Source organism: Corvus hawaiiensis, chromosome 27 (genome assembly GCF_020740725.1).
Source record: "Corvus hawaiiensis isolate bCorHaw1 chromosome 27, bCorHaw1.pri.cur, whole genome shotgun sequence".
Taxonomy (NCBI): Eukaryota; Metazoa; Chordata; class Aves; order Passeriformes; family Corvidae; genus Corvus; species Corvus hawaiiensis.
In genome coordinates, this window is record NC_063239.1 from 4,033,924 (window position 1) to 4,060,623 (window position 26,700).

At 56.4% G+C, this 26,700-nt stretch overlaps 1 protein-coding gene across 1 annotated transcript; it reads left to right on the forward strand.

The window, feature by feature from the left end:
• Positions 1–12,327: 12,327 nt before the first annotated feature.
• Positions 12,328–13,922, forward strand: LOC125317566 (zinc finger protein 239-like). The gene is made up of 2 exons (XM_048287418.1): positions 12,328–12,479; positions 12,666–13,922. The coding sequence occupies exons 1-2, from the start codon at positions 12,338–12,340 to the stop codon at positions 13,502–13,504; spliced, it is 981 nt and encodes a 326-aa protein (XP_048143375.1). The 5' UTR covers positions 12,328–12,337; the 3' UTR covers positions 13,505–13,922.
• Positions 13,923–26,700: the final 12,778 nt, after the last annotated feature.

Here is a 26,700-nt window from a genome sequence, read left to right on the forward strand (position 1 = left end):
GCCTCCTGGAAGGAAACCCGGTGCCACTGGGACATCTGCAGCCTTGGAGGAAGCAAGTGTCCACTGTGACACAGCAGAGCCTGATGGATCACAGGAGAGCACAGTGACGCCAGGGAATCTTGGGGAACCAAGTCTCAGCTGTTACAAAGAGAGGCCTCATGGCACCCAGGAGACCATTGTGACACCGTGGAATCTCATGGAACCAAGTGTGCACTGTTTTGCAGCGGGGCCTCGTGGCACCCAGGACACCACTGTGACACAATGGAATATCATGGAACCAAGGCTCCAGTGTGACACAGAGGGGCCTTGTGGCACCCAGGACACCACTGTGACACAATGCAATCTTGGGGAACAAAGTGTCACCTTCAAACCCAGCGGGGCCTCATGGAAGCCAGGTGCCACTTGGACATTGCCAGGGCACGTGGATCTCAGTGTCCACTGTGACACAGCACAGCCCCATGGAACTCAGCAGGCCATTGTGACAACATGGAATCTCATGGATCCAAGGCTCTGCTTTGACAAGGCAGGGCCTCAGAGGACGCAGGTGCCACTGGGCCACTGCCAGCTCCTGTGGAATCCAGTGTCCATTGTGACACAGCTCAGCCTCAGGGCAACATGGGCACCAGTGTGGGGCAATGGAATCTCATGGAACCAAGGGTCAATCCTGAACATAGCATGGCTTAATGGAACCCAAGTGCAACTGGGACCGTGCCTTGGTTCATGGAAGCAAGGGGCCATTGTGACACAGCAGGGCCTCTCGGAACCCAGGAGAACATTGTGGGGCAATGGAATCTCATGGAAACAAGGGTCAGTGGTCACAACAGCCTGGCCTCATGGAACCCAAGTGACCATTGTGACTCCATGGAACCTCATGGAACAAACTGCCAGATGTAACACAGCAGGGCATCACGGAACAATGGTGCCACTGGGACATTGCCACTGCTCGGGTACCCAAGTGTCCATTATGACACAGCCAGGCCTAATGGAACAGAGGAGACCACTGTGACACCATGGAATCTGAAGAAACCAAGGCTCCAGTGTGACACAGAGGGGCCTCATGGCACCCAGGACACCACTGTGACACAATGCAATCTTGGGGAGCCAAATGTCAGTTGCAAACCTAGCGGGGCCTCATGGAAGCCAGGTGCCACTTGGACATTGCCAGGGCACGTGGATCTCAGTGTCCACTGTGACACAGCACAGCCTCATGGAACTCAGCAGGCCATTGTGACAACATGGAATCTCATGGATCCAAGGCTCTGCTTTGACAAGGCAGGGCCTCAGAGGACGCAGGTGCCACTGGGCCACTGCCAGCTCCTGTGGAATCCAGTGTCCATTGTGACACAGCGCAGCCTCAGGGCAACATGGGCACCAGTGTGGGGCAATGGAATCTCATGGAACCAAGGGTCACTTGTGACAGAGAGGAGCCACATGGAACACAAGGGCCACTGTCGTGGTTTGACACTGTTTAAAATACCAGCTACTCACGAAAATCATCTCGAAGTGATCATGAGTTGAGATAAGGATTGGGAGAAAAACATTCTAAGTTCAAAACAGGTTCAAACTTAAAGGTATAAAGTAAATTTATTATTAACACAGTAGGATAATGAGGAAGAAAATAAGCCTTTCAAACACCTTTTTTCCCCTCCATCCCCTCCCTCGTTCCCTCCAACAACGCACGGAGACAGGGCCTGGGAGTGTTTAAGCCAGTTCATCACTTGAGATCTTTCTTCAGTTCCCTCAGGGAGGGGAGTCTCTTTCTTCTGCTGTGCCGTGGGCTCCTTCCCAGGGAGACAGTTCTCTGCATTTCTCCAGCGTGTTTCTAATTTCACAAGTATCAGTCCCGCCCAACCTGCTGTAACATGAGTCCCTCCCACGGGCAAAACAGCCTTCCCAAAACTGCAGGCGTGGGTCATTAGTCCATGGGGTGTAGTCTTTTAAGGATCAGCTGCTTCCGTTTGGAAGCAAGGGCCCTCTTTCTCTATCTCTGGAAGCAGGAGCCCTCTCTCCCTGTTCAGGTCTCCCCCTGGATTACAGCTTTTGTAGCATCCACCCGCTCCAGCGTGAGCACCTTTTCCCACGGGCTGGGAGTGGATCTCTGCATCCCCTCATGGACTTCATGGATCCCAGGGAGACAGTTTGTTTTATCCTAGTCCTCACCACGGCTTGCAGAGAAAATCCCGACTCCGACGCTGGGAGCATCTCCTGCCCCTCTTTCTTTCCACTGACCTTGGTGCTGCCAAGTTGTCTTTCTCTACATGTCCTCATTTCCTCCTCTTTCTACGACTAGGAGGAAAAAACTGCTGCTCGTAAATTATGTGTAAACATGTTAAGAATAACCTTTCTATGCAGATATTAAGTAGTTAACATTATAACTGGGGTCAAATTACAAGATGCTAATATAGCTTGAGTTATAAGATACCTGTGTAATCTGGGTCATAACCTCCTGTACAATGTAATAGCTGGTATAGGGTTAACTGCTGCTCCTGAGTGCCATTGCCAACAAATGCCACCAGTTCCAGGGTTTCTGCAGGGTTTCGCAGCACGGAGCAGTTGATTTGGTCTCGGTCGTGCCCCGGGGAATCGTTTGCCGTGTTTGCCCTGCCGGCCCCGCGGCCCCGCTGCCCCTGCGCGGGCGGTCGCAGCCGCCGTTCAGCGCCTCTCTTCATGCGGGGCGCTGAGAAGGAGAAGCCGCCGCCGCCGCCCCGGCCTTTCTGCTCGCAGCGCGGCTGGCTGACAGCGGCCAGGCGGGCAAAGCTCGCCCTTCATCTGTCCTCGATCACTCACTGCGCTTGAGGAGATCCTTGGTAAGTGCTGCCCGGGAAGCCTGTGAAAACAGGAGTAAATCTGATTTTACCACTCGTGTGCTGTAATGCAGCCTCCAAAAGGAGCGATGCTTTTCTGCACCTGTGCACACACGTGTCTAAAGCACGTGAATCCTCCATTAGTTCCACATTCATTCTGAGGCTTTGCACCCAACGGTTGATTTTTTTCCCGATATTGGTCATTTTATCTTCAATGGTTGTAAATCAAAGCAGATCAGAGGAAACAAGTAATACAAAATTAAAATAAAAACCAAGAACACCCACTGACAGCACTGCAGAAGATTTTTTATAGTATAGTTTTCATTAAATCTTCTGTCAGTAGATATGTTCCTCCTAATTCCTTTACGCCTTTTGAACCACAGCTATTTATCATTACTCTTTTTTAGTATTTATTATGCTTTTAAAACCCCACGTATAAGAGGCTGATGCAATCAGAAGTAGTTTTCTATCCCAAATAGACTGAAAAACTCACTTCTTCATCCCAAAGAGACTAAACCCGGTGTGTTTGGCGTCCCATCTCACACAGCCGGTCCCGGTATCTCCGCAGGGGATTTCTGCCCTGGGGCAGCCCCGTGGCCATGGTGACACCCTGAAACATAGATTTAAAAGAAGATTTTAGTTATAGGCTAGCTGTGTTGAAATTAGTTAGAATAAGAAAGAATTTGAGCTGGACTAGAGTTAATTCAAATAGTTAAGAGAGCTAGATTTGAAATGGTTTTTAAGATGTTAGTAGTTGATTACTAAATAATTGATGATCTGTCATTTGTGTGTTTGTTTAGCTGTGCTTAGAACGAGGAACAGAAATATTGATCAGTTGGTCTAGGGAACAAGGACAATTCCCAATTTCCTCCCTCTGTGGGAGCCTATTCAAAAGTCACACAAGAGGAAATTTGGAGGTCACTAAAGTAATTAAGATTGTTAAAGTTCAGAAAGGCAAAAAAGGTGAAAGTGAGGGAGATGAGCTTACTTCATCAGTCTGGGACCACCAACCCAATTCGAGAGCAGCGACTCAATTCAGAGCACGCACTAGGCTTGCTCAATGACATTAAAGCTCATTTCCATACGAAGCGGAGAATGGGAGGGGTCATTGTTACAAATATGTATTTGTATTTTGGATATTCATCACTTTTGTGGATAAATGAACTCGGTAACCGTTCATAGCTGGACACTGTGCATTAGGAAGCTGTTCCACGCCGCTGTCCGGCGCCAATAAAACATTCACTTTCTAACTCTAAACTGTTAGAGAGCTTTTGTCTGTCTCAGCTGGATATCGATATTAGATCGATATTCATATCTTGGTAAATCAAGCCCCGAGCACGGACACTGGGGCCGGCGTGCGAAGGCGTTTGGGACTGCATGGACGTTCTTTAGCAGCAATATTTGTCTTTATTCTCTCTGTTTTTATTCTCTCTCTCTTTACTCTCTCTCTTTACTCTCACTCTATTCTCTTTCTCCTTATCGTCTCTCTCTTTTCCACTCTCTCTTTATTCCCTCTCTCTTTACTCTCTCTTTTGTCTTTCTTTCTTTATTCTCTTTTCTCTCTCTCTTTACTCTCTCTCTTTACTCTCTCTCTTTTTCTTTATTCTCTCTTTACTCTCTCTTTACTCTCTTTATTCTCTCTCTGAAGGAAATGAATACAAAACCTAAATTTTTTAGCAATCTAATATTAAACATTTATTAGTAGAACAAAGGCAAATCACAGCGCTGGGGCGCTTGGCAATATTGCCAGAGGCGCCCTCCATTCATTTTACTGTAGACTTAAGGACTCTCTTAAACTGTTACATATTCATTAAGCCCAGAAAGTCATTTACACTTCACTCAACTTTCCCCCCCTCTCCGGTCTCTGCCCCTTCCGCCAGCACGCCGCCGCCTCGGTGCTTGGATCTTGAAGAAGAGACACAAAGTCCCAACAGAACAAGCTCTGCTGTTATTTTTTGGTTTTTGGTTTTTTTTTTTTTTTTCAGTTATTTTATGCTATTTTATTTTATAATCTATTTTATTTTTAGTTTGTGTTTTTTTCTTTTTGCCTTTTTTTTTTTCTTCCATTTCATCGGCTTTTTCGCTATTTTCACCTAACGCAGCCTTTGTTCCCCTCCCGGAGGTTTGTGGTGAGGTGCTGTCCCACCGGCTCTCCCCGGAAACCAACGAAATCAATTGAAATAATGATGAATTGTTGAACTCTTCCCGCTGCAGTTTCCAGAAGGCCCCGGGAGGAGCCGGGGGCGGGAGGGGGGTCCCGGTGCCGGGGGCAGTCACCGCTCGCCGGGCGGATCCCGGTGGCGCAGCTTGGGAGCCGCGGAAGTGCCCGAGGGAGCGCGGGGCCGGGGCAAGAGGGGGTGCGAGGGGGTATCGGTGCGGGATAAGGGGGCTCGGGGGGGGTCTCAGCGCCGGGGATGGAGGTGCCGGCCGGTCCCCGTGGATGGGAGTGGGGGTTCAGACCTGGATACGGGGGTGCAAGGAGGTCCCGGTGCTGGGAATGGGGGTCAGATGGTCCCGGTGCCGGGAACGGGAGAGATGGGGGCGTCCCCGGCCCGGAAATAGAGTTTCAGGGGGGTCCCGGGGCCCAGAAACGGTGGCTCAGGGGGTTTTCCTGGGACGGGGAATGTGGGTTCAGGGAAGTCCCCTTCCCGGGAATGGGGCTTCAGGGACGTCCTCGTGCCAGCTAAGGGGAACAGGGGCGTCCTGGTGCTGGGCAGGGGGATGCAGGGGGGGGTCACAGTATCCGGTAATGGTGGTTCAGGGGGTCCGGGGAGGCCCCGGGGCCAGACAAGGGGGAAAAGGGGGGTCCTGATGCTGGGGAAGGGGATGCAGGGGGCTCACAGTATCCGGGAATGGCGGTGGAGGGTGTTCTAGTACCCGGAAATGGGAGCTCAGGGGGTTCCCGTGCCCGGGAATTGCGGCTCGGGGGTTCCCGTGCCGGGGTCCCACTCGCCCCTCGCCCCCCCAGGAGCGCCCCCGGCCCCAGCGCTGGAGCCCTCGCGCTGCTCCGCTGGCCCCGCCCCCAGCCCGGCCCCGCCCCCAGAGCCGCCTCCGGCCCCGCCATTGGCGCCGCTCTTTCCTGTCCGCCAATGGCAGCTCGAGATGCTCGTGACGTCACCGGTCGCCGGGCAGATCCCGGCGGCGCAGGGCGGGAGACGGAGAAGCCAAAGGGACCGAGGGAGCGCGGGGGGAGGGGACGGGGCAATTCCAGGGAATTCCCCTGGATCCCCTCCTGGCATCCCCCGGACCCTCCTCGGCCGCGCCCTGCGGGACCCCCGGGCCGGGCTGGGCTGAGCTCCCGGGCCCCGCGGCCAAACTCTGCCTGGAACCCGCTGGGTTCGGCCCGGAGCGGGGCAAGCACCGGGACCCGCGGATCCATTTTGTCCTGCGGCTGCGGGGCCCCAGCCCCGGCGGAGCAGGACTGGGCGCTGTGACCCCGATCCCTGACTCCCAATCTCCTTCTCTGCCTCTCTCCTCTCCTCTGCCTTTCCTTTGGGTGATCATAAATCCCAGAGCGGCTGCAGAGCCCCGTGCCCAGTTCGGGTTTCCCAGGAAAGGGAGGCCTGGGGCTGAGGTGTCCCGGGATGGCCGGGAATGGGGTCCAGGGGTTCTCGGGGTCAGGGAAACAGGGGATGCAGGGGCTGGGAGAGGAGGATACCCGGGACAGGGAGTGCAGGGGGGTCCCAGTGCCCAGGAATGGGGATTCAAGGGGATCCCAGGGCTCCCAAAGCCCCTCCCAGGGGGGAGCAGGAGCTGGGTCAGGAGCGCTGTGGGAGAGAAAAGGGGGTGACCGCGGCATGGGGGGGGACATGGGGGAGTCACACGCGCTCCGAGGAAGGGACACGACCCCCGGGGATCCCCCCTCACCTCCTCCCTCAGGTGGAGGCCGAGCTCCAGCCCAGGAGGACGAAGCCCAACACGAAGCCCCCGGCCCCCGTCAGCATCTTGGGGGGCGTCCGGCGGCAGCTCCGGGGGCGGGAGGGGCAGGATCCGGGAAACGGCGGCGGCTGCCGGGAAGGGACCGGGACGGACTGGGACAGGCTGGGGTGGACTGGGACAGACTGGGATGCCAGGTTACACCAGGACCAGAACCAGGACCGGAACCCACTGGGACCAGAATTGGGTAACAGAGGTCAAACTGCGAGCAACAGGGACCACTCTGAGGGCTACCGGGAGAAATTGGGAGCGTGCTGAGTGCAGCTGGCAGCAGCTGGGAGTGACTGGGAGCGTGCGGGAACAAACTGGGCGAACATGGAACACCCGGGGACGCGGAACAGCCAAGGGACACGGGATGTCCACGGACCGTGGAAGGTCCAAGGAACGCTGAGCGTCGCTGCCACGGCTGGAAAAGCTTGAATGGAGTTTTTATCCCGTGACGTTCCCGGGGAGCAGCGGCAGCTCCGCGCCCCTAGCCCGGTGGTGGGAGCAGGGGAGCCGCGGGCAGCACCTTCGGGGCACAGCCGGGGGCTGGGGGGCTCCTCCCCGCAGTTCATTTTCTCTCCCCTCCATTCACATTTTCTCCCCAGAACTGAAGTGTTTCTCGCCCCAATTAAACTGTTCTCCCCAGTTAAGCCCTGAGGCCCCTCTGTGTCCCCGGCTCCTCCCGGCAGGATCCGGTCGGGACCTTCTGGAAAGAGCGGCGGGAAGAGTTCAAAAATCCATCACTATTTCGACTGATTTCGTTGGTTTCCGGGGGAGAATCGGTAGGACAGCATCTCACCACAAACCTCCGGGAAGGGAACAAAGGCTGTGTGTGAGAAATAGAGAAAAAACCCGATGTAATAGAAGAAGAAAAAAAAATTGGAAAAAAAAACCCCCTAAGAATAAAAGAAAAAAAAAATTAGTATTATAGATTATAAAATAAAATAGCATAAAATAGTTATGAATGAAGAAAATAACGGCAGAGCTTCTTCTGTGGCGACTTTGGGTCTCTTCTCCGAGCTCCGAGCTGGGTCTGAGCCAGGAACCGGTGGGCTGGGAGAGACATCGCTGCTGAGGGGCTGAATATTTCCGAAACTAAAGTACCAAGTGACACCTCGAGGTTCCAGCAGTCCCCGCGCACACGTTCGATTCCCTCCTTTCAAGCTGAAAGCTCAGCTCCACTTGTGACTCTGCTTTGTAGCGATGAATGGAGACATTCCCCGCAATTCCCGTAGAAAGAGCCCGGGAAGGTTCGAGCCCGGGAAGGTTCGTGCTGGGAGAGCTCCCTCGGGGCAGCCCCGGCTCCTGCCCTGCTTGAGTCCCTCTCGAGCCCGCTGTGCTTTCCAGCTGCTTCGCTCCAGCTGCCCCAAATGCCCGTGAATTGCACGGAACTGGAACAGATCCGAGTCCTCGTGGCTCGGGGTAAGGGCAGGGAGAGGTCACTCAGGGATCGCCATCGCGGCCACAAGAGCCCCGACGCGGGGAGATGAACTGGATTTGGGACGGAGCGGATCAGAACAGGAGAGTGAGGAATAAAATAAACCCTGGAAAAGAACCTTCCCGCGACCTCTTTCTCCTTCACGGAGTTCACTTTATCCCTGGCTCCTCCCTGCTGTGCCCAGCGGGGCAGGGAGAAGGGATGGGAGTCGCGGTCAGTTCGTGCCGCTGCTTCCCCCTCGGGGACAGGAATCCTTCCCTGCTCCGGCGCGGGGTCCCTCCCATGGGGTCAGTCCCTGCCCTGGACAGCGGGGGGTCCCTCCCATGGGCACAGTCCCTGCCCTGGCCAGCGGGGGGTCCCTCCCAAGGGGTCAGTCCCTGCCCTGGACAGCGGGGGGTCCCTCCCCACCCGTGCGGTCACTCCCCGGCCCGGCCCTGAGGCGCGGGGCAGTCGCGGGGCAGCCGCGCTCCCGCCCCGTCAGCGGCACCGCCGCTTCGTGCCGGGCAGGAGCGGCAGAAGGAGCCGGGCGGCGGCGGGGGCTGAATCCCGGCAGCAGCGAGGAGGAAGAAGAGGAAGAAGAGGAAGAAGAGGAAGAAGAGGAAGAAGAGGAAGGGGCCGGGGCCGCCTGCGGTGTCCGATCCCCGGCAGCAGCGGGGAGGCCTCGGGCAGCGGCGGCGGGCGGGGCCCTTTGGAGCCGCCCCGAGGGCTCGGTGCCGCCCCGGGCCCCTGAAGGAGCCGCTCCGCGGGACGGGCGAGCTGGGAACGAGAGAAAACCCCGAGAAAAGAAGAAAATCCAATCAAAGAGCCGCACCGAGGGGCGTCTCCGCCGGCCCGTGGCACTGAAGGAGCTGCACCGAGAGACCGGCGAGGAGCCCGGCGCTGAAAGAGCCGCAGCGGAGGGCGTGGGACGGGAGGTGCGAATGGAATAAAAGAAGGAGAAGAGAATAATAAATTCTAGAAGAACTGCACGGGGAGTGGCGGCTGCGCAGCGACCGAAAGAGCTGCAGCGAGGGAGCGTCGGGGCAGCAGCGCGGGGTCTCGGGCGCTCCGTGTCACCGAAAGAGCCGCAGCGAGGGACGGGCGGGGCGCGGCTCGGATCGAGCCCTCCAGCTGCGCGAAGAGCGGCGACCCCGCGGGACCGCGCCGGGGCCGGGCGGCGGCGGCAGCCGGAGCCGGGGAAGCGGCTTCGAGCGGCGGAGACGAGCGGGGTGTTCCCGTCAGCTCCGCTCAGCCCTCGGGCACCGGGGGGTTCCGGGGCTTGTTCCCGTCAGCTCCGCTCAGCCCTCGGGCACCGCGTTGGGGCCCCGCGCACTTTTCCAGCCCGGCCGCCCCCACGGGCCGGGCCCCGCGGCTCCCGCTGCCGCCGCCTCGGCCCCGCCGAGCCCAGAAATCCCGGAAAATCGTTCCCATGCACTGAAGAACCTTTCCGTGTGCAGCCACGGGCGCAGAGCGGGGATCCTTATGAAGTCCCCTCCCCTCAGTCCCTCCTGGCACGGCCGGGCATTAGCGCAGCTCCCGGGGCTGTGTCCCGGCACCGGCTGCTGCACAGGGCACGGGGCTGCCGCGCTTGGGCATTAAACGCGACCGATTTGGGGAGCAGGGACAGCCACAGAAACCCTCGGGGAGCCCTCGGGAGCCTGGAGCTGCGCGAGGGGCACAAAGGATACCCTGGACACAGCGATGGCCCCAGCAGCGGCTCTGCCCCCCAGCACGGGGCTGTGTCCCAGACCCCACGGTCCAGCCCGAGGTTTGGGGACGGCAGCGGAGCTGCTGGATGGAGGACAGATGGAGGAGCAGGAGCGAGAGGAAGAGGAGGGGATAAAGGGGGAGGAGCAGGAGGAAGAAAAAGATACCTTTACAGAGGAGGAAGGAAGAGGAGCCTCCACGTGCATCCATCGCTCTCTGTGTCCGCAGCTCTTGGTTCTGGGAGCAGCGCTCCCCCCATCCCGCAGGTGACCAGGGAGGGGCAGCTCGCCCCAAATATCTTGGGCAGTGCCTGGGGTTGTTTTGGGAGAGGGGATTTTTGGAGCTTGGAGGACTCCAGCACCGAGCCCCAAATATCTTTGTTGGTTCCTGGGGAAGGGGGGTTTGGTGGGGCGGGGGGGAAGGCGGATGTTTGGATCTTGCAGGGCTCCAAAGGTGAGTCGCAAATGCCCCTTGGGGGATATTGGGGAGCCCCCGGCACGCGGGGTTTCGGGGGTCCCGGTGGCGGCTGCCGGGAGAAATGGGATGGGGCGGGATGGGGCCCGGGAAGGGTGGGATGTGGATTGGGGTGTGGGATGAAGTGTGGCGGAGGGGGATGGGCCGGATGGGATGGGGGGATGGGGGGATGGGATGAGGCAGCCGAAGGTTGGGGATGATGAGGCCGGGGGGACCCCACTCCTCAGGGGCGTGCGGGGTATCCGGCAGCTCTGAGGGAGTTTTGGGGCACCCCTAATCCTGAGGGGGTGGTGCTGGCAGCGGGGGACACGTGGCTCCGGCAGCTCTGGCCCCAGCTGAGCCCCCCCCGCCCCCAGCGCCCCCCGGAGCGGAATTTGGGGAGGGGGAGGTGGGGGCGGCCAGGCCGGGCCCCCCCGCGCTGTCCCGGCGGGGGCCGAGTGCGGGCGGGAGCCCCGCGGGGCCCGGCCCTGCCCGGGCACGGCTGCTGCCGCCCGCCCGCGCTCCGCACTGCTCCGGACTGGTGCTCCCAGTGCCGTGCGGGGCGGGGCCGCTCTGGGGACCCCCCCAGGGCACAGCGCGGCTGCTTTGGGGCTGTGGGCACCGCCCGGCGCTGGGCATGGGGCGTGTGGGGGCAGCTGGGGCCGCACTGGTGGCACTGGTGGTGCTGGGAGCCCCTCCGGCCGCGGGGTGAGCGGTGAGAAGGGGGCAGGTCTGGGACCCCAAATTGAGCGAAATGGGGAATGGAACTCCCAAAGTGAGCAGGAGGGGCCTGGAACCCCCAAAACCAAGGCCGGGGGAGGGGAGGTGGGGACTGGGGACGGGGAAGGTGCAGAAGGGGGGGAGAAGAGGGGGCTGGGACCCCCAAACAAAGCGGGATGGGACACCCAAATTGAGCTGGAATGGGGCTGTGGATTGGGGGAACGCTGAGAAAGAGGAGGGAAAGGTGGGGCTGGGACAGAAGAAGAGCGGTTCCATGGGGGTCCAGCCCTGTCCCCCAGCACCTGAGCCCTGGAGCGATTCCCTGGGGCCCTGGGGAAGGGGGGAAGGTCCCCAAGCCCCCTCTCCATCCCGGGGCTGATCGGGGGCTCCCCCCACACAGCAGCCGGTGCTGCAGCAGCCGTGGGGCAGAGGGGGTGGGAAAGGGGGGGCAGGGTGGGAGTGGAGGAGGAGCGGGAGGAAGAGGAGGGAGAGAGGAGGAGGAGGAGCTGGAGAACCACGAGGTTCCACCGCCCGCCCACTGTGTCCGCAGCACCCCCAGCCCCGGTAGCATCTTCCCCCCCCCCCATCCTGCAGGTGAGCGGGGAGGGGGAGCTCACCCCAAATCTATCGGGGGGTCACCAGGAAGGTTTTTTTGGAGGGGTGTTTGGAGCTTGCAGATTCTGGAATCGAGCCCCAGATGTCCTTGCATGTCCCTGGGAGGGATTTTTTGGGCCAGAGGGGATATGTGGATCTTACAGGACTCCAAAGCTGAGCCATAATTGCCCCTTGGGTGTCTTGGGGGTCCATGTGAGGATTGCCCGGTCCTGGCGGGGTTGGACATTGGCTTTGGGGATCCCCAGGAGAGCTGGGGGCTGGAACACGGGACCCCTGGAGTGGGGAGAGCAGAGAGGGACAATACCAGAGCTGGGGGACCCCCAACAGCCTGGAGGGGTGGGGGAGCCTGGAGACGAGGCGGGGCTGGGACCCCCTGTCCCTGAAAGGGGGGGTGAGGAGAGGGGGGAGCCCCAAGTGCCTGGAGTGGAGGGAGGCTGAAGAGGGGGACCCTGGGACCTCTGGGAGCCAAAGCAGAATCAGGAAAAAAGGGGCCTGTGGGATCCCCAAAACCCCCCAGCATCCCTAAGCAGGACCCCAGAGAGGGGGGATCCCCAGGACCCACGGGACTCCCAGCAGCCCTGACAAAGGGGACCCCCAAAACCCCAAAGTGAGGAGACTGGAAAGGGGGAACTCCTGGAGGCTTTTTTTTTAATCACTGTCAATTTTTGTTGGTTTTTATGGACACTGGTGACTTCTAGAGATGGACTTGGGCAGGAGAAAGCCCCAACCCAACACACTCATCCCTTGTTTCTCCCCAAACCAGGATTTCCCATTCCCAACCCTTGGCCAGATGGAGGAGGAGGCTGTGAGGAAGAGGAAGATGCCCCAGGACACCCAGGCAGGTGAGGAGGAAGTCAGTGGCCCTTTCCCCCTTTCTCCTGCTCCATCTCCCAGCCCAGCATCGCCCCCGGCTGCAGGACAACCCCGCTGCCGACGCCGTCCTGCCGGGGACGGACTGGGGGGATCTCCTTGCCCTTCCCTGTGGCACGGAGGCAAATCCCATCCTCTCCTTGTCCTTCCTCCCCCAGACAAGGAGCTGAGCACGGAGCCCAGGGAGGACAAATCCCCGCGGCAGAACCTGGTGGGAGAGGCCGTTTTGAGCGGCTCCACAGTGCAGGAATGCAACGGGGAGGAAAAGCCCCGGAGATCCCGCACGAGGAGGAGCTGCAAACGCAGCTCAGGGTGCTCTGAGGAGGAAAGACCCACCCTGTGCTGGGAAGGTGGCCGGAGATGCAGCCAGAGGTCAGAGCCGGTGGTTCATGAGCAGCTTCACAATGGGGAGAAGCCGCACAAGTGTGGGGAATGTGGGAAGAGCTTCAAACGGAGCTCCCACCTGATTGACCACCAGAGGATCCACACTGAGGAGAGGCCCTACGAGTGTGGGGAATGTGGGAAGAGCTTCGGAGACCGCTCCAGCCTGATCCGCCACCGGCGCATCCACACAGGAGAGAGGCCCTACGAGTGTCCCGAGTGTGGGAAGAGGTTTCAGACCAGCTCAGATCTCCTCCGGCACGAGCGGATTCACTCAGAGGAGAGGCTCTTCCGCTGCCCCGACTGTGGGAAGGGCTTCAAGCAAAACTCCAGCCTCACCACCCACCGGCGCATCCACACTGGGGAGAGGCCCTACGATTGTCCCCAGTGTGGGAAGAGGTTTCAGACCAGCTCCCATCTCCTCCGGCACCAGCGGATTCACACGGATGAGAGGCCCTTCCGCTGCCCCGACTGCAGGAAGGGCTTCAGGTACAACTCTGTCCTCGTCACCCACCAGCGCATCCACACAGGGGAGAGGCCCTACGAGTGTCCCGAGTGTGGGAAGAGCTTCTCACAGAGCTCTAACTTGACCAGACACCAACGGAGGCACTGCTAAGGAAAGCCCTGCGAGTGCCCCAACTGTGGCAAGAGCTTTGTTCTCTGCTCCAACTCCATCTCCCATCAGAGGACCCACGTTTGGCAGAGCCCTGGTGACCCACATTCCCTGTGATCCGTGTTGGGAAGACCCCAGGCTGGTGCTGTCCACGTTCTCCTGGATCCCTGTAGGCACCTGGGTGAACGCGGGGGCAGGAACATCCATCGGGACTCAGATCAACATTGGAAATTCATTGGGAAGAGCTGATTTTTTAACTTCACACCCTAAAATTTTCATCTGCTCTGTCCAATTGTTTCTTCTGGTGGTATCAAGCAACCCTGGATGATCTTGGAGATCTTCTGCAGTCTAAGTAATTTCTGTGTTCATCCCACTGAAACAACCAAAAGTGGAGTCAAAATAAAGAAATTATACAAAGGCATCTAAAACTGCACCATTTTACCGGAATTCGGGGGTGAATTTGGGGTTCAGAGGAATATTCGGGAGGATCTGAGTGTTGTGGAGCTACGAAGCCAGGCAGACTGGGGCCACAATCTCACAATTGTGCTGGCAGAACGTGTCCACCTGAGCCTGTCTGTTCTCCAGGAATTCCGGTTGCCTGTCCCAGTCCCTGGCCTGGGTCTCCCCCTTTGGGGGTGTCCCCCCCAAAGTGCCCAAATCGCTGCTGAAGTGCCCGAGCTGCTCCTGGCTGCGGTTGTTCCTGTCCCCCAGCCTGTCCTGGTTGGTGCCATGGGGAGTGGGAGGGGGTCTAGGAGCTCCTTGGGGGACTGGGAGGGGCTTTTGTGGACCTTGGAGCCACTTATGGTGCTGGGACAGGGTTTGGGGGGCTTTTGGGGCAGTCTGTGAGGGAGTTTTGGGGTGTTGGCAGGGCTGTGTGGCTTGGAGAGAATTTGGGTGGGTGTTGGGGGAGATGGGGAGGGGATTTGGTGGCTCTTGGGGCCATTTCTATTGCAGGGAATGGTTGGGGGAGTCCTGGCAGGGAGCTGTGGGGTGGTTTGAGGGATCTGGGAGTGGCTGTGGGGCTGGGAGGCGGTTTTAGGGCAGTTTTGACCTCTCCCCAAGACCCCAAAGCTGCCACCAGACCCCACTCCCAAAATCCTGCCGTGGGTCGGGGACTCCATGTTGGGGTTCATCCTCCTGGCACTGCAGGAGAAGGTGAGGGGGGGTCCCCAGGGGCTGTGTGTGTCCCCCCCACAGCCTGTGTGACCCCCCCATCCCGGTGTCACTCCCTTGTCCCTGCCCACAGTGCTCCTGAGCCAGCCCCTGCTGCTCCGGGAGGGAATTTGGGGAGGGGGCAGAGGGGGTGCGCAGCCCCCGCCGGGGGATGACCCCGGCCTAGCGCCCTTCGTTCAGCACCGAGCTGGGCTTGGGGCCGCAGGAGGAAGAGGCCGATGGGAAGCAGATCCTGCAGGGGGACAGGGCTTGGGCTCAGGGCAAGGTCCTGCCCTGCACACCTGGCTCAGGTGTGAGCCTGCCCCGGGAAGGGAGCGGGACATTCCCATCCCCACGGATCAGGGCTGGGAGCAGCGCTGGGACCACGGGCATGGAAATACTGGGAGCCACTGGGACCGCACTGGGGGGTGAATTATCCCCCCCCAGCACCTTTCCAGGCCGCCCTGCGACCTGAGAAATGCTCGCTGGGCCTCGGCCTTGGCCAAGAGCCCCCGGGCTCAGCTGCTCTGAGCTCAGGCGCTGCCGGCTCCCGCAGCCCGCCCAGGGCCGCCCTGCCCGTGCCGGGGCTGTGCTGGAATTCTCTGCTGCTGCTGGGCCACTCGGGGGGTCTGGCCCAGCAGGAAAGGTGACCCTGAGCCAGGAGCTTTCCTTGGCCGCAGCAAAGCCTCGGCACGGCAAGACCTTCCCAGGGCTGTGCCCTGGGCCGGGAGGGATTGTGCCACCAGAGCTGTCCCACCATTTCTTCTGCCAGGCAGCTTTAGCACATGAAAAGTGGAGAAGCCAGAGCTGCCTCTCAGCTTTCCGCAGTCCTCCAGAGGAATCCTGTGTGGGAAGCAGCCTGGGAACAGGGTTTAGGTGCCAGGGAAGGGGAATTCAGAGCCCTTTCCTCCCCTGTGGGCCCAGGCTCTGGCCCTTGCCCTTTGCAATGGCCCTGCAGCTGCCAGAGGGGCCTTTTTGGCTCAGCTGAGAGCAGTCCTGCTGCAAGGCTGTCCTCGAGCTGCTTGGGCTGCACATGCGCCCAGGGAATGCTCATTGCTTGCAGTCTCAGGTGCTGTGGGTGTGCAGGTGTCACTACTGCAGGAGGGAACAGCTCTGCTGGGGGCAGTTCTCTTTTTCTTGGTGGTTTTTATGTTGAATGAACGTTCCCTGCCAGCTCTGGGCAGAGCTCTGTACCTGTATGTGCCACTTGTCTGTGGCATTGTGGCTCAGGAGGTGGCCAAGGGGAGCCTGCCCGAGGTGTGGGCAGAGGAATGGCCATCAGGCCAGGCTGGGGGGTCAGCGGCCGGTCAGTTGCGTTGCGTGGCCACGGCTCTGGAGGCTTGTGTGGGAGCGTGTGCAGGGCTGGAAGGCTGGGGCTGCCACCGCTGTGTCCCAGAGCCGGGAAGGCCGGGGCTGGCCCGGCCCCGCCAGCTCTGCCAGCTGCCGGCGGGGACACAAAGGGCAGCTCCGAGCTGCGGCCGCTGCGCTGCGGCCGCACAAAGGCAGCGCCCGCAGAGCTCCAGGGCAAGGTCCTGGCCCTGGCTCGGGGCTGGGCCGGGGCCAGCGGCAGAAAATCAACTTGCAGCTTGGGCCCCGCAGCAGGGAGGAGCAGCAATTGCTGGCTGAGAGAGACTCTTGCCAAGGGCCTGCGGGGCCGGGCCCCAGGGAACGGCTTCCCGCTGCCCGAGGGCAGGCTGAGATGGGATGTGGGGCAGCAATGGTTCCCTGGCAGGGCGCTCAGGGCCTGGCACAGGCTGGCCCCAGAAGCTGCGGCTGCCCCCGCATCCCTGCAAGTGTCCCAGGCCGGCTCGGCCATTGGGGCTTCCTGCCCACGAGGGCTGGGCTGGGCTGGGGCTGCTGAGGGCGGGATGGGCTCTGCCTGAGCCAGCTGAAGGCTGCGCATGATGAGGCCGGGGGGACCCCGTTGCTCAGTGGGTTCTGGGGTATCCCACATTCCTGAAGGGATTTCAGGGTATGTCCCGTTCCTGAGGCAGTTTTGGGGTGCCCCCAATGCTTCGGGAGGGGTTCTGAGAGGGGAGCTCTGGTTCTTGGAAGGGGGACCTATTGGCAGGGAGCCGGGGAGCCCATTTTGGGAAGGATGCTGCTGTTTGTGGCAATGTTGAGAGGTTCTGAATGGGCTGTGGGGCCCTGGCTCTCATTTTGGGACTTGAGGTGAGCCCATGGGCACAGCAAGGCCTGAGGAGAGGTTCCAAGCTCCCATTTGGGATGGAGAGATTGAGCGGGTGCCTCCACTAAACTCAATCCCAGCCCCAATGTGTCGATGGCAGCCCCAAATGGCTCGATCCGTCAGCCCCAAGGCCCGGCTGTGGGGAGTCAGGAAGCACAGAAGGGGAATTGGTGTCCAGGAGGGGTGGGGGGGGGGGATGGGGATAGGGGGGGATGGGGATAGGGGGGGATGGGGATAGGGATTGCATTGTGGGGGTGGGATGAAGTTTGGGAGGGATGGGGTGGTTTGTGCACTTGGAGTGGGCATTTCAGGGGGGGAAAGCAGGAGCTGCTTTTGGGGAGGCTCCTGCTGCTTTTTCGCAGTTTTGGTGCCTCTAAGTGGCTTCTGAGAGGTTGCAGTGAATTTGGGGAAGGTGCCGTAAACCCCCTGCAATTTGGGCACCTGAGGTGAAGTCCCCACATTTTGGGAGGGTGAGAGGACCCCAATTAGGAGGGGATCCTTCTGCTTTGCACCTCTTTAATGGGGTGAGAAGCGGCTTATGAGAGAGGGAGGGAGGGAAGGAAGGAATCCGGAAGGAAGGAAGAAAAAAAGAAAGCAAGCAAGCAACAAGAAATAATAAAAAAGAAAAAAAAGAAAGAAAAAACATTAAAAATGATGAAAGAAAGCAAGAAAAATATAATAAAAATCAAAGAAAGAAAAGAAGAAAGGAAGAAAATCAAAAGACAGATATAAAAAAGGAAGATGAAAGTGAAGAAAGAAAAGAAAAAGAAAGAAAGCGGTGGGAGTGTGTTTTGCTTTGGTTCAGTCCGGGTCTCCCCTCGAGTTTTGTACCTTTGTATCTACCCAGTTTGTATCCTCCCAATTTTCTGCCAATTTTGCTCCCACGGCGTTCCAAAAGGGAACGCTTAAAACCGAATTTTGGGAGCAGTGAGGGAAGTGCAAGAACAGCCAGCGAACAAACCTTTTTAAACATCCCTTAGAAAAACGTTTCCCCCCACCCTCTAGGAGTCCCGCAACTTGGATATATACCCCCTTCTGTGCTGTGGACAGTTTAGCGCCCATATCCACAGCACAACGTCTGAAGCCGAAGGAATAAACCCTGGACACTGAATCCCAACCGGAGGCAAGTGACGCACCCGCCCCGGGGCTGCGCAGCCTCGCGGCTCCTCAGGAGCCAGGGACCGTAAGTCCCAAAAAGCCTTTACCGGCTTTGAAGTAGATTCCCCCCCCCGGGGGAAAATACTTACCCCTTAGTGTCCAGGCGGGCTCCAGACGACCAATCCTCCACCGAGGACGACTCCGCTGGCGCAGGCGGAGCTACCGTCCTCTCCCCCAGGAGCGCAGCTCCCTAAAACGGAGCGTGCTACAACTGGGGTAGCCAGACGTCCCAAGGACAGGCTCAGAGAGCCGACCAGTCCTTTCCGCGGGGTCCGATGGAGCGGGGGCCCCGCGATGGGCGCCAAGCTGCCTCTGCGTCCCCTTGGAGTGGATCCCACTCAGCCCGGTCAGCTCCGGACGCAGTCGGCTGCGGGGGCCAGCCTCCGGACTCCGGGAGACCAGAGGTCCGGCTCGTGGGTCCTTCCACAGGACCGCCGGGATGGAGGCAGGTGGTGGAAGGAGGAGGCAGGCTCAGATCTGGGTGAAATCTGGGAAGTTTATTGAGCCTCGGACGCGAGGTCCCACCTCCCACGCATGCCCAGTTCGGAGCGAGCTCCGAAGGCATCTGCAGGAGGATTTATGGGTGGGTGGTAACATGGGAGGGAACCAATGGGAGAAGGGAAGGGTGTGGTGAACAGGGTGAAAGGCGTATCAGGGAACCAACCGTGGGAGAGGAAGGGAGGGATCTTTTTCCCCTGGCCAATCACACGATGCCCCTGCCAGAACTTTCTAGAAGCCTGGGAGGGGTGCCAGCACGATTGGCAAGGGCCAGGGAGGAGACAAAGGTGGGAAATGGGGTAATTGGCAGAAAATTGGGAGGATACAAACTGGGTAGATACAAAGGTACAAAACTCGAGGGGAGACCCGGACTGAACCAAAGCAAAACACACTCCCACAGAAAGCAAGACTAAATAACAGGAAACCAACAAGAAAAAAATATTAAAAAAGAAAGAAAAATCATTAAAAAATGAAGCAAGCAAGCAAAAAGATAATAAAAATGAAGGAAAAAAAGAATAGAGGAGAGAAAGAAAGAAAGAGAAAGAAAAGAACAATTAACAAGAAAATGAAAAAAGTGAAGAAAAAAGAAGAAAGAAACAAAGAAATAAACAAAGAAAGCATGAGTGCATAACATGAAACCAACAGGAAAATAAAAGAAAAAGAAAAAATATAAGAAAGAAAGAAGCAAGGCAGAAAGAAAAAAAGGACAGAAAGACACAAGAAAAAACCAAATAAGAACAGAAAGAAAGCAAAAAGAGAAAGAAGGAAGACAGAAAGCAACAAAAAAAATTTGAAAGAAAGAAAAAAAGATAAGAGTGAAGAATGAAGAAAGCAAGCTAAAAGAAATCAACACGAAAATTTAAAAAGCAGAGGAAAATAAAAGATAAAGGAAAGACTCAATAATGTGAGACCAAGAAGAAAAATGAAAAAAAAAGAAATGAAGAGGAAAGCAGCAAGAAACAATTAAAAAAACAGGAAAAATATTCAAAAATGAAGAAAGAAAGAAAAAAGCAAAAAGGTAATAAAAATGAAAGAAGGAAAGGAAGAAAAAAAGGAAGACTGAAAACATGAAACCAACAAGAAAATAAATGTTAAGAAAAGTCAAAGAAAGAAGAAAGAACAAAACAAGTAAGAAAGAAAATGACAGAGAGAAAGACACGAGAAAAAATAAAAGTACAAGAGAACCAAAGAAAGCAAAAAAAGAAAGAAAGATGAAAAACAGAAAGCAACAAAAAAAAGAAAAAGAAAAAAGGTAAAAAAATGAAGGAAAGAAAAAAGAAGGAAAGAAAACAAAGAAATCATCAAGAAAATTTTAAAAGTGAAGAAAAAGAGAAGAAAGACTAAGTAATTTGAAACAAAAAAACTTTTTAAAAAAAGAGGAAAGAACCAAAAAAGAAGGAGAAAAGAAAAAAAATAAAGACACAAGAAAAAATAAAAGAAGAAAGAAAGAAGAAAGCAACAAAAAAATAGGAAAAAGAAAGAAAAAAGATGAAAGAATTAAGAAAGAAAGAAAGCTAAAAGAAATCAAGAAGAAAATGCAAACCTTGTGCCACTGCGGGACCTTGTGCAGCCAAGGAGAGCATTGTGAGAGTGCGGGGCCAGGGAACCAAGGGACCATTGGGACCTTGTGGGGCCTCCTGGACTCAAGGGACCATTGCCACACTGTGGGGCCTCATGGAATGAAGGGTCCATGGTGCCACTGCAGAACCAAGGACACCATGGTTACACTGCGGGGCCCATGGAACCAAGGCACCATTGGGACACCCCGTGGCCTCATCCTCTGGAATTCCAACAGCTCTGAGGGATGGCAGCACCTGCAGGCAGCACGGAAGGATTCTGGGGAGAGCCTTTGATCCCTGGTCCAAAGGAAATCAGAGAAAGAGCCCTGGTCAGATAAAGGCACCTTTTCCTTTTCCTTTTCCTTTTCCTTTTCCTTTTCCTTTTCCTTTTCCTTTTCCTTTTCCTTTTCCTTTTCCTTTTCCTTTTCCTTTCCCTTTTCCTTTTCCTTTCCCTTTCCCTTTCCCTTTCCCTTTCCCTTTCCCTTTTCCTTTCCCTTTCCCTTTCCCTTTCCCTTTCCCTTTCCCTTTTCCTTTCCTGGTGTAAACTGTTGACCTGCCTGTAAGGTGCAGCAAAAGCTTTGCAGGGTTTGGTTCAAGGTCCCCAAGGTAGGAACAGGGAAGTGTTCGAGTCCCTTCTAAGAGAAGGGTTGCAGTCTTTGTGCCATGACTGCCTGGCATCCATGGAACAAGTGTGTTCTGGCAGACTCTGGGATCTCAAGAGCAATCCCATGCAGGAGCCAGCACTGGACCTGCACCCTGGTGGGAGCAGCGTGGTACGGATGGGAAACGGGCAGCTGGGTGTGCAGTGGGAACCTCAGCCAAGGTCATAGAAGCCCAGGCTTTAGCTTTGAACACAGCAGCACAAAAAGCAGAATGAATGACCTTTCCTAGAAATCACTGAAGGAAAAAGGGTGAACATATGGACTGATTTGAACTCTGAGTTTGGAATAATACACGCCCAGGGAGCCACATGGAAGGAAAGGGCACAGAGGTCTCCGGTGAGTACAAAAAGAAATCAGTCCCCTACTGCAGAGTGTGCCAGAGCCAAAAGAAGTGGCCCTGATGCCCTTGTAAAGCCCATGGGTTTGGAGACTCCCAGTTAATCCAGGGAATCCACTGGCTGACCAAACAGCTCAAGAGGGTGCTGAAAAAGCTCTCCTTGCACTAATACCTAGCAAAAACTGGAATGTTCTGCAACAAAACCCAGATTCCAGTGATCAGGACAGGTAGTCAGCCCCAGCAGCAGCAGCAGCTACGGCAAATCCCAGCAGGTGATTGGTAACCCCGTGTGGGCAGGTAATTGTAGCTCCACAATTAATGTATAGCGGAGCTAAAACATCAGGAAACACATGAGGAAATGGAGAATATGGTGGCCAGTTTACAAAGGCATCTAGTAAGCACAAAAATGGCAAAAAATGATAGATCAGTTGTTGAAAAAGATGTGATTGGTTTTGAAGGAAGAAGGCTGCCTCCAGGGCTCGTTAAATGGGAATCACCAGGTGATTTTGGCCAACTGATTTTGCAGAAGTGCCCAGGCAGAAGGGGGACTGGCACATTTTGGTATTGGTAGATACTTTTTCTGGATGGCCAGAAGCTTTCCATGGGGCGCCAACAAGACAAGGGAAGGCTCAGAAGTTTTGCTGAAATGAATATTTAATAGCACTGGGACTAACTCTTGTAAGCCTTAAAAGGTGCATGGTTCTCAACAGATCACTGGGGCTGGACTCGCCTGTACATCCTTTCCAACCAGGAGATCCGGTGTGCATCAGAACCTGGAATTTTGGAACAATCCAGCCAAAGTGGAAGGGACCATCTCAAGTAACCTACCCTGCACTCAAGGCAGAAGGAATCAAACTCGGGGTTCATCACATGTGGGTAAAACCAGCGAGCCCACATTAAACACAGCAGAAACAAGACTGACAGACACCGTGGGGTTTGGGGTTTTTACATTAATCCTATTGTTTTAGGTATTGAATATGATTTTCTAAGGGATGCTATTTATTGGATCTAGATGAAGGTGATCAATAATTGTGTATCTATAATTATAATAGAAACGATGTTCCTGACTTCTGGGAAGGGAAATGCGGTTTTCAAAGTCAGTGCAAGATGTTGGCAGATGACAGAATGTAACCCCTGTAAGAGCTTGTTTGCCAACACCAACCTCTGCAGAAAATCCAGTTCCGTGGGGAGCTTCAGTCAGCAATTTGACAAAAATCTGGGAACACGTGTGGGAAGGAAATAGCACCCAGGGCACCTGGACAGGGATGGAAGGAGAATATTCCTTACCATGGACACATCAGAACAATAGTGCTGAGAATTGTAACATTTCCAAACCAGATCTGGAAATTACCTCCGGAAATATTTATCAGCTGACAGAGTGCACTGATACCCTCTGGGGCTGTCAAATTCCAGCAGTATGGAATCGCCCTCACACAGGACACTGGGAATGTTTCCGGCCAGTTGAGGGGTGTCTGGGCTGGGAAGGGAGCCCAGGCCTCCCACAGGACCCCTTACAGGTGGGTATAAAATAGCCTGATTTAACAAGGTCAAGGCCAAAGGATCCCAGGACAAAGGAAAAGTGGGATTGCCCTGGGACAGACACTTGAGCTGTTTGGAATGCTGAGGTCCAGCGGCTCCTGGTTGTGGCCCAGGCTCTGAGGCTGGGCTGTGTTTGTAGAAATGATTCTGCCTTTCTCAGTGACTCCTGGGCTGAGCCAACAAACAAGGAGCCTTGGAGAGGCACAGAGTGTCAGCAGGACACGGTCAGATCCTTAGGAGCCCCAGGATGGGTGGGAAGTGATGGAATTTGGAGCACAGGTTTGCCCCTGGGAGAATCAGGAGCACCATGGACACTGGGGGTATGAACGTTCCGTCCCTCGTGCAAGGAGTCACCACTGGGAACCCGACTGTGGGGAAAGGTTAAAGGGGATGGAACTGGGAAACATCCCAGTGCGGGAACTCCAGCGGGATGGATTTTAGAATCCATCTCTGCTCCGCAAAGATCTGCCTTTAGGAACAGAGCAGCCACACACCATTGGGCTCTGCAGATGGGAACTTTAGTGAATGCAGCTCCTTTGGGGTTTGCTGAAATAAAGGAACAATTGCCAGCCACAGCTAAAATGACCTTCCAGAGCAGATTGGCTTCAGCCCTATTGCTGCTACATGGACAGGGAGTGTGTGGATTCTTGAACTGGAACAACAACACCTTTTGTGTGCACATTCCAAATGTGATGCTGGGTTGGATGATCGGGTAGAGAGGATAAAATTGGCTGCTGCATCCAGCAGGGAATTAAGGGGAGGGTTAGACAGTAACTGTTTGGATAAAATATTTAGAGGACTTGGATTTTCCCCGACCGATGGTTGGCCTCACTTTTGCAAAGTCTAACTGGGATCACAGCAATACTTGTGCTTATGACACTTGCTTTGAGCTGTGTAAAGAACATGGTTGTGAAAGCAGCTGAGGAACTCGTGGGATGTGAGTAAAGGAGCAGAGTGAGGCTTACAAAGGCTTGAAGGGAAGAGAAACTTCCCAACCCTCCAAGGGGGGGAAATTTGCCAGATGAAAAACCATTTGCACCTGGTAGGTTCATGCAATGCTTCTTCTCCAAAAGCCACTGGCCATGGAACCGCCCAAGGCTGATTCTGTAGGCAGCAACCAGCCCAGGTGTGCCAACTTTCACCAGTTCACCGGGCAGTCAGGCTGGCTTTGGGGTCAGCGACCACCAGGGACCCCCAAAGAGACCCCCAGGGCAGAAGAAGGGATGTGCAAAGGGGTGGGGGAAATCTGCAATGATTTTGGGGCAATGATTATCATGTGTGTGTTTCTTGTGGGACAATCTGGGAATGTGTCTGTGAAACACAGTCTGCAAACAGGAACATTCCTGAACTCGGCACACACGACTTTGGGAGGGGCTCTCCCCTCGTGCATCCGGCCCAATAAAGAATGCTGCTGCTTCGTGCTGCGCTGGTGCTGAGGAGGTTTTGTTTCACTGAAGTTTTGGTAACACCTCTGTGCCTGTGTCACAGAACCACAGAGCAGCTGTGATGTTAGAAAGGGGCTGTGTGACATCACAGAGTGGGTTGTGACATCACAGGGTGGCTTTATGACATCATAGAGTCAGCTGTGACATCACAGAGAAGCTGTGTGATATCATAGAGAGGACTGTGACAACACAGATGGGTGCTGTGACATCACAGAATGGCTATGACATCACAGAGTGAGCTGTGACATCCCAGATATGGCTGTGATATCACAGGGCAGAGGTCTGACATCATAGAGTGGACTATGACATCACTGAGTGGTTGTGACATCGCAGATATTTGTGTGACATCCCAGGGTGGCTGTGTGACATCCCAGGGGGTTGGATGCCATGGCAACCCTCAGCAGTTCCAGTTCCCTTGGAAACCCCCCCAGGACCCATTGCTGCAGTCAGGCTCCGTGGCCACTTGCCCGCAGAGCTGTGGCTGCCCTCGGCTGCCATGGCAGCCCTCAGGACAGAGCGGTGCCGGGGCTGGTGCCAGCTACAATTGCAGTGACACTCGCTGATGCCCTCAGGTGCCACGGCAGCGGCCACAGGGACCCGTTCCTCACTTTGGTGCCACGGACACCAACGCTTGGCTCCGCTGCCGTGGGCATTGGCACGGTCACCTGCACTCAGGGCCCGTGGCCGGGCACTGCTGCCATGGACACGGGCACGGAGCCCTGGGCCACAGGCGGCTGCCGTGGCCACCAGCCCAAGGTCCCGTGGCCAGGGCCGGGGGCATGGAAAGGAACTTGTGGAGCTGTGGTGATGGTGGGTGGCCATGGGGTGCTGCTGTGGGCTGGGCCAGAGGGAATTTCCTTGCCAGGCCTTTCTCTGGGGCTGTGTTTGGCTCTGTGCTGAGCACAGCGTTGCTCACACTGAGATGGTTTTGTTCTTGCTGAGCTTGCACAGAGCCAAGGCCTTTCCTGCCCCTCGTCCGGCCACGCTGGCGAGGGGCTGGGGGTGGGGGGGAGCTTGGCAGGGGTCACAGCCAGGACAGGTGACCCCAACTGACCCCAGGCATATCCCAGACCACAGGACATCATGGCCAGTGTATAAAGTGGGGGGAACAAGGAGGAAGGGGGGACATTTGGAGTGAGGGTTTTTGTCTTCCCAGGTAACACTCAGGCAGGACAGGGCCCTGCTTTGCCGGCGGGCAGGGTCAGCACCAAAGACGCAAACACCAACTGAAGGGATTGTGTAATTTATAAAATGCAAATCTGCAAAAAGTCACAAAAGCATAAGCTCAGCAAAGCACATCATCATTAGCAAAGAATCACAGCAGGAGCAGCTCAGCAATGCCCCCAATCACCACTGCCAAAGATTGCCCGCAGTGATTAACCAAGATCCAGCCCCAGTTCCCCTCAGACTTTACCATCACCCAGAGCCACCCATCAGCTGGGGGAAGCTGTCCCAGCCAAGGACTGGAGAGCCACTCCCGGACACTGGGAATTCCTGCAGCTGCCTCCAGCCACAGCTCAGGCTCCAACCCCGCTGGGAGAGGGCCCAGCTTTGACAGTGCTGGAGAAACAAACTGACAGCACTTCCAGTGCGGGAACATCTGCTTTCATCCTCCTCTTGGCTTCCTCCTAAGCCTGGCCAGGGCTCAAGGAGGAGCCAAGGCAGCTGACTTTGACCATACAGCCCCCAACAAGGCCAGATGTGGGATTTCATGGCCTTGTCCCAGCCGCCCGCAGTGCCCAGGCCGTGCTGGCCGTGCTCAGAGCTGGGCCCAAAGCTGCCCAGCATTGCTGCCTTTGGGAGCAGAGCAGCAGGGCAGGACATGTGCCCAGCCTGCAGCCAGCCATGGCACAGCCACCTCCTCAGCAGCTGCCCAGAGCCCAAAAGCAGCTTGGCAGCCACTGAAGAATTCCCTGCAGCCACCCCAGCAAAGGGGGAACCTTTGGTGCCCGGCCAGGCCGTGCCATGCCCAGCTCTGGCAGCATCCCCCTGGCTCTGGACCCACCTGCACCCTGGGCATGGAGCGTGTCTTTGGAGAAGGTGCCAGAATCAAAGGCCATCATCTTCAGCTGCCGCTGGCCAGCTCCAGGAAGAGGTTGTGGTCCTTGAGCTCGTCCTTGGTGGCTCCAGCAGCAGCAGCCCCACCTGCTACAGCTTCTCCAGGGGCTCCTTCTCCTTCCTTGGGGCCACACCAGGCTCTCAGGGTTCTGCCCAGGGCCCAGCCATCAGTGAACCAGACAAGCAATACCAGGGGGATGGTGGCCACCAGTGCTTGCCAGAGCAGGCCTCCAGCTCAGCTGCAGCCCAAGAGCTGCGTGTTCCCTTCTGATGCTCCCTGCTCAGAGCTACAGGCAGGACAAAAGAGTCTGCTTTGCTTTGCCACTGATTGCCAGGAGATGTGTCGGGCTGTTACCTGCCAGGCCCCTGGATCACACTGTGCCCGTGGCTCTCTGCCATCCTCTAGGGCACATGAACACCCTGCAGCCAAGGCTCACTGAAGAGCTCTTCCAAGGACGGCCTGGCCAAGGGCTGCATGGACAAGCACCTCTTAAGAACATCCTGGCACTCTGGGCACAGAAAGCAGAAACCACCAGGCAGCTGCAGAAGGATCCCGCCCGCTTTGCCCCCCGTTCCCGTGCCCAGGCCATGCTGGCTGTGCCC